The 14201-nt window shown below is 37.5% G+C and overlaps 1 protein-coding gene across 1 annotated transcript; it reads right to left on the minus strand.

Annotated features, from left to right (window-relative positions):
* Positions 1–12768: 12768 nt before the first annotated feature.
* Positions 12769–13873, minus strand: LOC131000985 (glycine-rich RNA-binding protein-like). The gene is made up of 2 exons (XM_057927139.1): positions 13634–13873; positions 12769–13346 (listed from the first exon to the last, which is right to left on the minus strand). The coding sequence occupies exons 1-2, from the start codon at positions 13745–13747 to the stop codon at positions 12960–12962; spliced, it is 501 nt and encodes a 166-aa protein (XP_057783122.1). The 5' UTR covers positions 13748–13873; the 3' UTR covers positions 12769–12959.
* Positions 13874–14201: the final 328 nt, after the last annotated feature.

Below are 14201 nucleotides of genomic sequence, written 5' to 3' on the forward strand. Positions count from 1 at the left end.
TCTTGTTTTATAGAGGGGAGGGAAGGGGTGTCGTGTTGCCAGCTGGCCTCTATAAAGCAAGATTGGTAATATTTATTGCATTGCATGCTCTACAATTGATTCATTAATTTCACGTTTTATATCTCATTAATTTCGATTCCTACGATTTCAAATGAGGCTTATTAATTCACTAATTTGACAGATCGACCTTTGGAATCATCTTGTTTAATTGTTTAGTTGGATTCATAATTTAAGAATTACTTTCCTAAATTAAGGTATATAGGGTTAACAAGAAAGTTTAATTGTAGAGAGTGAAAAATGAAAGGGGAGTTTTTGAGGTGTTGAAGCTTACTTCTTTGGTGTATATTTAAGTCGTCAAATCAGCTGTTTCTCACATGGGTTGGTATTTTGGGATTCGATCTTTCCTTTTTCATTGGCTTATTATTCCTTCAAATACAAGCATCTATCTATAAAATTAACTAAACTAAACATCTAATCCAAAATATCTGAGATTAGGTATCGTCCACCTTAGTTTAATAATTACCTTTAAATATTTGACTAATTAACATATGGGTTGGGCAAATTGAATCCTCTATTGCATTATACATGTTTTGTCTTCTAGCATCAGATTTGCATATGATCAAGAAAATGAGCAAAAAGAGTCAAAGAAATTTTCCTTATCAAGGTCTAGTTAATTTGGAGAATATCAAAATCATATTGATATGCATTAATGATAATGAAAGACGAAATATATATAACAATAAATGTTCCCACGCCATATCCAAAACTTCTCCACATGTTACGACTATAAATTTAATAAGAACATGAATTTTGCCCCACTAATTAAAACCTTGAATAAATAATAAGAATCTTCCCCACACCCTTATAAAAAACAATTGAAATTAATACAGTATCTTTCTCTATGGAGTATCTTGACGTGCGACAGTTTGATCGAGCTATAGGGTGCATATAGTTAATTAATACAACGTCATATTATGCTTAATTAGATTAATTATTCTGCATCAATTAATTTTAACATTAATTAATTTGTAAAAAGTTCAAGAAAATGGTATTGTGATATATGAGAAAAGATTCGGCATGGAGGAGAAGGTAGTAATAAGTAGTGGTGTTATCACCTTTTTGGTGTATGATCCTTACATTGTTGTATAGTCCACAACATTCATAGCTGTCCAATTTAAAACAGTACAATAATTTTGTTGCAGACAAAAAAGTTGTACTCTACATTTTCTACATTCCACTCATTGTAATAAAAGATTATTTGGCATATAAACTACAAGACATTTTGTTCGATATGCTTCCATTTTGTAAGATTTTGGTGTGTTCAGACCCTTCCCATTTCATCAAGATTTTATTACCTGCAAAAGATTTTCACTCTCTTTTACCACTTCCATCGGTTTTTCGTCTTTCTAGTACAATTATCTTTACTTCTTTTGTGGTTGGAAATTCTCTGTAAAATTTAACTAGTATAAATATATATACTATAATTATATTTACAATTAGTTTGATAATTAACAAGTCAATATATCTCAGCCTCAAGTTAATTTATGCAAGACTAATAAAGAACCCCATATATATTACATATGTTTAATTTTTCTCTATTTACTAAACTAGCAGAAAGAGCGCGTACGTTGTACGCATAATTAATGTTATTTTATTTGATAAAATAAAAAATAAAAATATACAATATTTATTATGTTTAACTTTTTAATTAATAATTTGGCCTATGTAATTCTATTATCTCTTACAATAATTTTTTTAGAAAATCTATTAATTCATTATTTTTACTAAATACTAGTAGTATAATTTATTGGATAGATATATATTTATTTATAAGCTCTTATCAATAGTTATAGATATATATCACATAGATTTAGTGTAATATATCTAATGAATTAATATATTCTTATAAATATATAATCTGTAAAATAATCTTAAAATAAAATATATAACATGGGTAAAATAGGCATGTCGGCTCTTTTTATAGTACTAGTATAGATATATATCATCAAAATATTCTTGCTGACATAACCATATCATGCTAAATCTTAGGGACCTATGTACCAGAAATCTTTGTATTGCTTTCAAGGAAAAATACTTGGATCTTATACATAGTACAATTGTCTAGTTGCTCTGATTTATGCTTCTTTTAATTGATTCTTGCCATACAATACTGAAAAGGAGATTATCGAAGATAAGGTCTATATATAGAGTGGTGGATACAAGTGCTCCAAAAAAGTGAAGACCAAAAATATTGATTTTTTTGTGGTAGATATATATTACTATATTGCATGTATCAGCTGTTTTAGTATAATGAACTTCAGTTTGATTCCATGAGTTTGTAAACTGTAAATTAAAGGCTTAATTTTCTCCATGATGTTGAGAAAATTGAGCAAGTTGAAGTAGCTAATGATTTCTTGGAAAAGTCACGTCCAATAATTTAATACACTGAGATTTTTGAGTCTTGTCCATGATTCCAACTTCCATGGAGAAATATGTCCAAATATTTGGCATGCGGAAATGGAAATCATCTTTGTTGTTAGCAAAATATATAGCACACGAATCAAATTAAGATTATTCTACTACTCTTGACATAAATTACCATTTCGTGATTTTTCTTCACTCAGACAATCTTTTTATATTCATATTATACCCTCGATGAGTTTATGTGGAATTTGGGAATAACCTGTAACTAAACAAATCTTTATTAATAAATGTGGGAATCAGCTGCAACTGGATAAATCTTTACTAATTATGAATCGAGTAGTGCTCTTTGGATAAAATTTGTCCAGACAAAAAAGTTAAACACTTAAAAAAATTAATTTATTTAATAAATTTGGTTCAAATTTAAAAAGAATCTAGTTGGTTTTATTGTTTTCTTCACGTTGCAATTTTTTTTAGTTTAAAAAAAATATTTTTTTATTATTTTTTGTAGTTTTCATAATTTTAAAATAATAAAAATTAAAAAAGTTGTTAAAAAATTACAAAAAATTGCATTGTGGAGAAAATAATAAAATTAACTAAATTCTTTTTTATTTTGAATCAATCTTTTTTTTTAAATTTAAAATATTTAATTATATCTTATTCGAACATATTTTGTCCAAATAGCATTATTATTATGAAACGGATTAATGTGTCGTAATTATCCATATGTTGGGATCTTCAAGTGAAAACCGCCAAAAACAAAAAGAATTTTCCACTTTATGAATTTTTGGGGTGCTGATAATACAGTACAATATAATTTTGTTTTATTAAATCACAATTATAAAAAAGTGTAAATACTGGGGTATAAAATATTTTTTAATTGGTGTGAGAAAATAGCAGAGGTGGATATGGGCTGGTGTTCTTGTTAGCCCATTAAAATTGTCCATCACTGATGCTTTTTGAGCCCACTAGTTTACGAATAAGAAAATATTGTAAAACACGCGCGCGCACACAAAATTGTAATTTTCTTTTTGTAAAAAACAGTTTTTCAATTTTTGGATAAACCGTTCTGGATAGATCGGGGCCAACCAAAAACTATTTTTAAATGGTACTCGTATTATCTTCCTACTTTCCTACTGATGAAAAGCATGTTTCAATTTACAAAGAATTAAATATTAAATACACCCTTAATACACACACTCTTATTACATTCAACTCTCTATATTAGACATTAGATGATCAAACCTTCCATGTCCGAAATTCGATGCAATCAATCTCTCCCACCAAACGACTGTGCAATTCCATAAAGTATTTTTTTTAAAAGTAGTGGGACTCACCACCATTTTCGATGCAATTAATCTCTTTCACCATTTATTCTACATCAAATTTGCCAGAAAATGCCATGTGGCCATGCTCTGCCCTCGAGAGTTTGGAGACGCTTGCTCAACCTCTTCATGAACCTGCTGCACGGCTCCATCCCAGAGTTAATTAAAAACATCATAATAATTACAGTAACCATTTTAAAATTTTAATTAACTTGCAAGGAGACTAGAACTGCATTCCATGCCAGTGAGATTATAGCTGCAAATATCTTGTCTCTGTTTATAGTGATTTACTATGATGGTAGAGACACAAGGGATTGAATTAAACACTGTGCAATTTGTTATAACCGGGTACACGATCGAGATATTACAAAATATTTATTTTGAGAAATTACGACTCAAAATAATTGAAAATATTACAAAGTAAATAATTTGAGAAATTACAACTCAAAATACACTGTATAAATAAATTATACGTATAAACAAAGTCGAGTTGAGATGAATCTCTTCCCGCAAGAAGATTATCGCCCCGGTAGTGCTCTTCGGTTTGGCGTATCTTCCCCAAAGGTAAAACGACTACGTCTCGTCGGATGTAGCACCACAATCCGGCGAGCTCCGGCGAACTAAATAGGATCAAGAACTGAGCACAAGTGTTGTGCAGAGAGTGAAATGGCAGAATGCAGTATTTCTTAGTGTGTTTCTGCAAGCTCTCCAGAGGCCTATTTATAGGCATGTGGTAAGTATGAATTCAAGAACTTGAATTCTACTCCGACGGCTGGAAGCCGTAAATGTTGAAGATGATGGCCGGTGGGCGCAGTCATTGAAGAAACTAAGCTGCAAAATTGAAGTTGCCATGCAGAAGTCGTACTGGCGTGCTTCTGCTACCTGCTTCTTCTGCTGCTGCTGATGTGGGCTGGAGCTGTGGTGTGGGCTGGGCTTACAGTTGGGCCAATAATAAATTCTGTTGGGCCAATAAATAAAAAGCCCAGTGGAGTTGGTCCAAAAAATAGTTTGGGCCCCAAACACCACCCCAAAGCACCAATTGCCAAGATCCAAGTCCTTGGCCGCGGCCCGCCCGTTCGGCGGCAGCGGCGGCGACGTCGTCGTCCGTCCGTCCGTCCGATCAATCGTCGGCGGCGGCGGCGGCGCGCGTGTGTGTGTGCGCGCGAGGCTAGTACTTAGATCAAGCCCACTAGCAAGCCCACAAGTCAATTTATCAACTCCATGTGCTTTGCTATTCTTATACATGAAAAACATCTCTATGTTTTCCAATGTGGGATAACATAACAAATGTTATTTTCCCTCTTCAACATCCAAACTTTGACATACAATATCTCACTCATCGGAAATCGGTTTTGAGACTTCAAGTATATCACGTTGATCTACTCGAGATGTAGATTAACATACAATCATTATTTTAATTAAATAATAAATATTTAATTAAATAATAATTTTCAGATATGGCATAAAACCATATTTCCAACAATCCCCCACATGAGTGAGAAAACAGTATGCGAAAGTATGCAAACACTTAGCTCAGTCCTCTTAAGAAACAACATTGCATTTGGAAAGGTAGCTTGTGGCTTTGAACCTGCCATAGTCAATGTTATCGAGTATACCGGCGGCCTAGTGGATTGTGTTCCTTGAACTAGTCCTCCTCGGTGTATACTAAGTCAACAATATTGACACAATATTGCTTCAATCCTTATTCGTTCTCACGTTTGTGTCCATTACAGACCTTGGAACACCTCTTTGGATTCATAAGTGTTTCAATCGAAGCGGCCCCACTTCACACTTACATAGGTGACTCTTAACTCAAGTATCCTGCTATACTTGTCCTCTTCGAGGAGTTCTAGAGTCATTAAAAGTCAAAGACTTAACCTCACCACGTGCAGGTTTCCGAACACTCACTGTTCTACAAGGAATAGGCAATTCGAGTGTTCAACACACGGATTTTCATAGCTTAGTTGTCCCATTGAACCAAGTTCTTGGGATCCTCCAGTCATCATGGTTGGGTTGCCACTATGATTATCCTTAATTTGTGGACTTCAAACCCATTCCCCCTAACAGTTTATACATCTGATCTCGATGGATACTTTTTGTCAAAGGATCCGCTATGTTATCAATTGATCTTATATAATCAATTGTGATAACTCCACTAGTGATCAGATGTCTCACGGTATTATGACGTCGACGAATATGTCTCGACTTACCATTATACAAATGATTTTGTGCTCGTCCGATAGCAGCTTGACTATCACAATGAATTATCACGGACGACACAGGTTTCGACCAACATGGAATATCCTCGAGGAAATTTTTAAGCCACTCGGCTTCTTCACCAGCTTTATCCAAAGCTATGAATTCTGATTCCATGGTCGATCTAGCAATACATGTTTGCTTCTTGGATTTCCAAGGCACAGCACCACCCCCCACAGTGAATACATAACCGCTCGTTGAAAACGAGTCTTTGGCATCAGATATCCAATTTGCATCACAGTACCCTTCAAGTACAGAGGGTTCCCTAGTATAATGAATCGCATAGTTTTGAGTATATTTCAAATATCTCAAAACCCTTTCAAGAGCTTTCCAATGTTCATTACTAGGGTTAGCTGTAAAGCTGCCCAACTTGTTGACCGAGCATGCTATATCGGGACGAGTGCAATTTGTTAGATACAACAAGCTCCCAATAATCTTTGCATATTCTATCGCGTCAACAGGTTCTCCCTTGTGTACACTCAAATGCACACTAGGTTCCCATGGTGTCTTAGCTATTGGCTTGTCAAAAGCGTTGAATTTCTTTAACACTTTCTCAACGTAGTGAGATTGTGTTATAGTAATACCATCAGGTCTTCTTAGAATTTTAATTCCAAGGATAACATCAGCTAAGCCCATATCTTTCATGCTAAAATTTTTACTTAGCATGCCTTTGGTTTCTTGAATCACTCGGGAATTACTTCCCATGATGAGCATGTCATCTACATAAAGACAAACAATAACATATCCGTTATTAGAATTCTTAATGTAGACACATTTATCGCACTCATTGATTCTGAATCCATTTGACAACATTACACTGTCAAATTTTAAATGCCATTGAAGCGGTGCTTGCTTCAACCCATATAAAGACCTTTGAAGTTTGCATACTTTGTGCTCTTGCCCAGGTACTACAAACCCTTCAGGTTGCTTCATATATATTTCATCTTCCAACTCGCCATACAAGAACGCAGTTTTCACATCCATTTGGTGAATCTCGAGATTGTGCAAGGCAGCAATAGCGAGAAGCATCCGAATAGATGTTAGTCTGGTCACAGGTGAATAGGTATCGAAGAAATCGTACCCTTCTTTCTGCCTGAAACCTTGAACGACAAGTCGGGCTTTGTACTTATCTATAGTACCATCAGATTTGTACTTCTTCTTTAGGATCCATTTGCATCCTAAAGCTTTACTTCCAGGTGGTAGATCCACTAACACCCAAGTATGATTCTGCATAATGGAATCAATCTCAATATCGATGGCCTCTTTCCAGAGAGCTGCATCTGAGCCAGACATAGCTTCTTTAATCGTCACCGGTTCGCCATCTAGCATCAAGACAACATAATCCGGTCCATAGACATTAGCTTTTCTAACTCGTTCCCCACGTCTCGGTTCTACATCCATAGGTTTAGACCTTGGTCTTTTCCTATTAGGTGGTACATGATTAGAACCCGTGGCATCATCTACTTGAGTAGAATTACTAGCTACTTCCATAGGTTTAGAACCTGTAGCATCACCATCAACTCCATCATTAGAGTTCGATGTACCGTTATCCTTGTTAGGATAGATATTTTCAAAGAATATAGCATTCCTTGATTCTATCGTTGTCCCAACATGTATATCAGGTATCTCCGATCTGTGCACTATAAAACGATAGGCACTGCTATTAAGTGCATGACCAATGAAGATACAATCCACCGTTTTAGGTCCTATTGTAACTTGCTTTGGTAAAGGCACTTCTACCTTGGCTAAACACCCCCACACTTTGAGGTATTTATACGAAGGTTTCCTTTCTTTCCATAGCTCATAGGGAGTTACATCTTTCCCTTTGAGTGGAATCTTGTTCAAGATATAGTTGGCCGTTAAGACAGCTTCCCCCCACATGTTCTGGGGTAATCCTGAACTAATCAACAAGGCATTCATCATCTCCTTAAGAGTTCGATTCTTGCGTTCAGCAACGCCGTTAGATTGTGGTGAATAAGGAGCCGTCGTTTGATGGATTATACCACTTTCGTTGCATAATTCAGCAAACGGAGCTACATATTCTCCACCTCTATCACTTCGAACCATCTTAATTCGACATCCAAGTTGATTCTCGGCTTCATTTTTGAAGTTTCTAAAAGCTTCAATAGCCTCATCTTTACTTTTCAATAAGTAAAGGTAACAATACTTTGTGCAATCGTCTATAAAGGTGATAAAGTACTTCTTGCCACCTCTAATTTGCACGAACTTTAAATCACAAACATCGGTGTGAATAAGTTCCAATGGTTGAGTGCTCCTTTCTACCGATTTAAACGGTAACTTAGCCATTTTGGCTTCAACACAAACTTCACATTTTACTTGTGAGTTGTATTCATCAACTTTTAGTAAATTCATTTTTACTAATCTCTTTATAGCATTTAGATTAACATGTCCAAGTCTACAATGCCATAAATCAGAACACTCAATCAAGTAAGCAGAAGAGGTTGATGCATCTTTATTGATTTTAGCCTTGGCAGGCTTACATGCTCTTACACCAAGTTTGAAAAGTCCTTCGGAGGCATAGCCTTTCCCTAGGAACTTTCCCCACTTGCGTATTACAACATAGTCAGATTTGAAAAACAATTCAAAATCCTTATTCGTAAGCCTAAAGCCCGAAATTAAATTCTTTCGGACAGTTGGAACGTGTAATACGTCTTTCAATGTGATCTCCACGCCCGACGTGAGTTGAAGAATCACATCTCCCATGCCAAGGACTTGGGATGTCCGTTCGCTAGCCTCCATTATCGTTTTGTTTTTCACTTCTTTGTAGTTGTGGAACAACTCACGATTTATGCATATATGGACGGTAGCGCCGGTGTCCACGAACCAAGCGTTCGGGTTGTCCACATGATTCACCTCGGATATCATGGCAGCAAAGTCATCGTGGTTCCAATCGTCGAAGTCCTTCTCGACGTTGTTCACGTTGCTCTTTGCCTTCTTCCGCTTTGGCTTGCGGCAATCCTTAGCCATGTGACCTTGTTTGTCACAATTATAACATACACCATCAAACTTTGATGGTTGATGTCCGCCTTGCTTCCCTTTACCCTTATTATTAGGGTTAGGGCGACCACGTTTGTTGGAGGGACCGCCTTTCTCGGTGAGATTGGCCTTTGCCTCCATTGGAGCTTTTCCCTTTTGATCACGACTTCTCACGTGATCCTCCATTTGAAGCTTGGATATTAATATCGGCACGGACATCTCCGAGCGCTCATGCTTCAAAAGGTTTTGAAATTTCCTCCAACTAGGAGGTAATTTCTCTATGATGATTGCAACGAGCAATGCATCCGCCAAGGGCATCCCTTCGGCTTGAACCTCATGTGAAAGATTTTGGAACTCTTCCACTTGGTCCATCAATGGCCGGGAGTCGACCATTTTATATTCCAACCATTTGGCGACAATATACTTGGTAGTATTTGCCTTGTCCACTTGATATTTCAGATCAAGGGCCTCCCACAATTGTTTCGCGGTTTCATGAACCTTGAAAACACGGTAGAGCCGTTCGTCCAGAGACATGAGAACGGTGTTACGGCACAAGTAGTCGCCGCGGCACCAGTTCAAATATCCGGCATGAATTTCTTGGCTCGTCTCCCTTTCCCCTTCACTCGGGGTTGGAGGTTTATCCTCCATTAAGAATCCGGCAAACCCCACGGTTGTGAGGTAGAATAGCATCTTCTCTTGCCAATATTTGAAGTTTTTGCCTGAGAACGTTGATGGTTTCTCGGCAAGACCAATAGTACTAGATGTTGACGAAGAAGCCCCCGTTGATGCAAACGAGGAAAATATTGACGACGTGGTTGAACCGATGGTTGCAGAGGTGGTGGAGCCATCCATATTGACGTCGGTGTGAGCCATTTTTCGAACGTGTATCAACGGCAGAGAAATAATCTTCTTGCGATTGTTATAACCGGGTACACGATCGAGATATTACAAAATATTTATTTTGAGAAATTACGACTCAAAATAATTGAAAATATTACAAAGTAAATAATTTGAGAAATTACAACTCAAAATACACTGTATAAATAAATTATACGTATAAACAAAGTCGAGTTGAGATGAATCTCTTCCCGCAAGAAGATTATCGCCCCGGTAGTGCTCTTCGGTTTGGCGTATCTTCCCCAAAGGTAAAACGACTACGTCTCGTCGGATGTAGCACCACAATCCGGCGAGCTCCGGCGAACTAAATAGGATCAAGAACTGAGCACAAGTGTTGTGCAGAGAGTGAAATGGCAGAATGCAGTATTTCTTAGTGTGTTTCTGCAAGCTCACCAGAGGCCTATTTATAGGCATGTGGTAAGTATGAATTCAAGAACTTGAATTCTACTCCGACGGCTGGAAGCCGTAAATGTTGAAGATGATGGCCGGTGGGCGCAGTCATTGAAGAAACTAAGCTGCAAAATTGAAGTTGCCATGCAGAAGTCGTACTGGCGTGCTTCTGCTACCTGCTTCTTCTGCTGCTGCTGATGTGGGCTGGGCTTACAGTTGGGCCAATAATAAATTCTGTTGGGCCAATAAATAAAAAGCCCAGTGGAGTTGGTCCAAAAAATAGTTTGGGCCCCAAACACCACCCCAAAGCACCAATTGCCAAGATCCAAGTCCTTGGCCGCGGCCCGCCCGTCCGGCGGCGACGTCCGTCCGATCGATCGTCGTCGGCGGCGGCGGCGCGCGTGTGTGTGCGCGCGAGGCTAGTACTTAGATCAAGCCCACTAGCAAGCCCACAAGTCAATTTATCAACTCCATGTGCTTTGCTATTCTTATACATGAAAAACATCTCTATGTTTTCCAATGTGGGATAACATAACAAATGTTATTTTCCCTCTTCAACATCCAAACTTTGACATACAATATCTCACTCATCGGAAATCGGTTTTGAGACTTCAAGTATATCACGTTGATCTACTCGAGATGTAGATTAACATACAATCATTATTTTAATTAAATAATAAATATTTAATTAAATAATAATTTTCAGATATGGCATAAAACCATATTTCCAACACAATTCACTATCAATATTCCTATCTCATTCCATTCCTACCTTCGCCCTCGCTAGCATTGAATCTATAGCTCAAAAATCACCATTTCTGATTCATTTCTCGCTGCTTCAATGCCGACATTAGGAGGAACACTTAGTATATTATCGGGAACATAGGTTGAATCGCCGATGCCGTTGGCGAGCATTGTTTTAGCCATGAAACTAAGTGAGTCGTCTGAGAATATTCCTTGTTCCTTGGCTCGATCCAGTAAAGTTTGTTGGCTGCATTTTTTGCTTTCTGAAGACTTGTAACATGAGAAATCTACTAAGAATATGTGGGATGACTCGGCCACGAAGTCCGGATGGAGCCGTGCAGCTGGTTCATGAAGAGGTTGAGCAAGCGTCTCCAAACTCTCGATGGCAGAGCGTGGCCGCAGGGCATTTTCCATATAGCTTGGCGAAGAAAAAATGATGGAAGGGGCTTAATTGTATCCAAATTGGTGGTGGGTTTCACCACTTACGAAAAAAAAATTACTTAACGGAGTTACACAACCATTTGATAGGAGAGGTTAATTGTATTGAATTTCGGACATCGCGGGCTTAATTGATCTAATGTCTAGTATAGGGGGCTGGAAGTGATATGAGTATCTATGTTAGGGGTGTATTTGATACTTAACTCATTTATAAATTATATAATATTCCTCTGTCCACAAAAAGTATGACACTTTTGTCATTTTGAGTGTCCACGAAAAATATGACACTTTTCATTTTAAGACATCACCCGCCATTTTTTCTCCATTTTTTCTTATCGTTTATATTTACAAACACTCTTTAATATGAATCCACATATTTTATTTTATTTTATACTATAATCTTACTAACTTTAATGATCGTGCCGAAATAATTTGGAATGAGACGGTACAAGCTTTAAGTATCACATATTCAAAACTATATAGATCAGAGGGGATAAAATATATCTAAGACTTGCAAGTTTATTTATTCATGATTTATAAACTCATTTATATAGTAAAGAATCAAGTTGTAATAACTCGGCCCATATACAACAGATAACTTTCATTCATTCCAATTACTTTAAATTAGTAATAACAAAAAAAGAATTAAAGAGAAAAGAAAGATTCTTTTTTTTTATAAATACACAAACTTTGAACTAATTTTTTAATTGTATATATCTTAAATTTGGTATGACAATACATTAATAATTGTTCATCTACGTCTGATCATCGTTGTGTATGCACAATATCTCAAAGGTTTAATCTCCTTAAAAAGACAGTTTCTGATGACCATAAATCTGAAAGGCGCTGCCAAAATTAGTTTTAAATCATTCTCCAGAATCTCCACAGCCCCATTTCTCTCTCCCCGCAGAAAGCACTTCGCCTCCATCATCTCATTCGTTATACACAACAGCCAATATCCCTTTAAGAGACTCATAACAGATTGGGTGTTTGACCATAAGATAGTCCAAAAATTAATCAAAATATTTTGAAGTTAAATCATTTTTATTAACAAATTATATGAAGTTGTGAAATTGTAAATTATTTTTTGATTTTGTTGTGAAATTGGTAATTGATAACTCTGAAATCAGTGCCCCATAAGTTGCACAACAAATTTTAATTGCCGGATCATATTTTTGATCCTTTAGTGAATGACGATTATATTCAGCTTCTTGGCATTTCATATTCCTTTACCAATTGTTGTTTTTATATAAGAAATTAATACACAATATTTAATTCATCTTCCGGTTAACAATCAAAATTCAGGATGGGTTAAAACCTCAATCTACTTCATTCCATAGAACTCTGCAAACATATGGTTTCTAACGTACAATTAAAAGCTTCAGCAACAGCCGAGAGGTCAAAAATACAGCACCCACGACAAACCACAAACCACAACAAGCGAAATACTCCAACAACCAACACCGGTAACAAAAAGTAACCGCATAACAACTAACTCCTCCAGTCTCCCTCAGAAGCACCACCGTAGCTACGGTCACCTCCATAACCACCTCCACGACCGCCACCGTAACCGCCCTCACGACGGCCATACCCGCCGCCACCGCCGCCTCCATAGCCACCGCCACCCTCCCGGCGCCCGTAACCACCACCACCACCACCGCTTCCGCCATAGCCTCCGCCACCCTCGCGGCGTGGGCCACGGAAACCTCCGCCGCCTCCACCGCCGCTTCCGCGAGACTGAGCCTCGTTGACGGTGATATTACGGCCGTCCAATTCCTGTCCGTTCATCCCCTCGATCGCGTCCCTCATGGACTGCTCATCCTTGAATGTCACGAAACCGAATCCTCTCGATCTACCGGTCTCGCGATCGTTGACAATCTGCAAAAACAAATCACAATAACAAAACGAATCTATTAGATCCAATCAAATTCACACCAGATCCCGTAAAATGATAACTAAAAAAAAGGTGAAAATGAAACTGAAAAGCGATTTTATCCGATCTTCAACTCTATAAAGAGAGAGGAAGATAGAACGTACCGTTTCAGGGGTAAAATAGTAACAGAAAGAGTAACAGTAGTAACGGAGAGAGTAACAGTAGTAACAGTAACAGTAACGTTAACAGATCAGAGTGAATCGGGTCGGATCCGATCTCTGCGACAACGGACCTTCGATTCGATGACCTCGCCAAATTGAGAGAAGGCCTGACCGAGCGACTGATCGGTGGTGGCCCATGCCAAACCACCAACGAAACACCTATACTCAACGTCGGCAGACGCCATTGATTTTTAGAGAAAGAGAAGAGAATTAAGGAGAAGGGACTGAAATGCTGAACTGATGATTGTGGCGATGGAGTGTATGGGTATTTATATTGGTTAATACAGCTAGGTTAGGGAGTGGTTGAGGTTAAGATAAACCGGGTGCGCAGTGCGCACTGGGTTCATTATTGTCGTAGGTCACGGAACCGTGGTTTGGTTAGGTTAGGTTACGGAACCGTGGTTAGGTTACGAAGGCGCTGTTTGGCTGTATGCTTGTAGCCGACTTGGATAGGAGTTTTGTAGAAAAATAGAGAAATGGCATTATTCGGAAAAGCAATAATATCTTTATAAATTATTACTCCCTCCCCTTCCATTTATAACGACTTTCTTTCTTTTTTGTTTGTTCTATTAATATTGACTTTTTTTATAAATAAAAAATTTACTCTCTCTCACAAAAAGTTGTAGACTCGATCATTAT

The sequence above is a fragment of the Salvia miltiorrhiza genome, chromosome 8 (assembly GCF_028751815.1).
Source record: "Salvia miltiorrhiza cultivar Shanhuang (shh) chromosome 8, IMPLAD_Smil_shh, whole genome shotgun sequence".
Classification (NCBI taxonomy): domain Eukaryota; kingdom Viridiplantae; phylum Streptophyta; class Magnoliopsida; order Lamiales; family Lamiaceae; genus Salvia; species Salvia miltiorrhiza.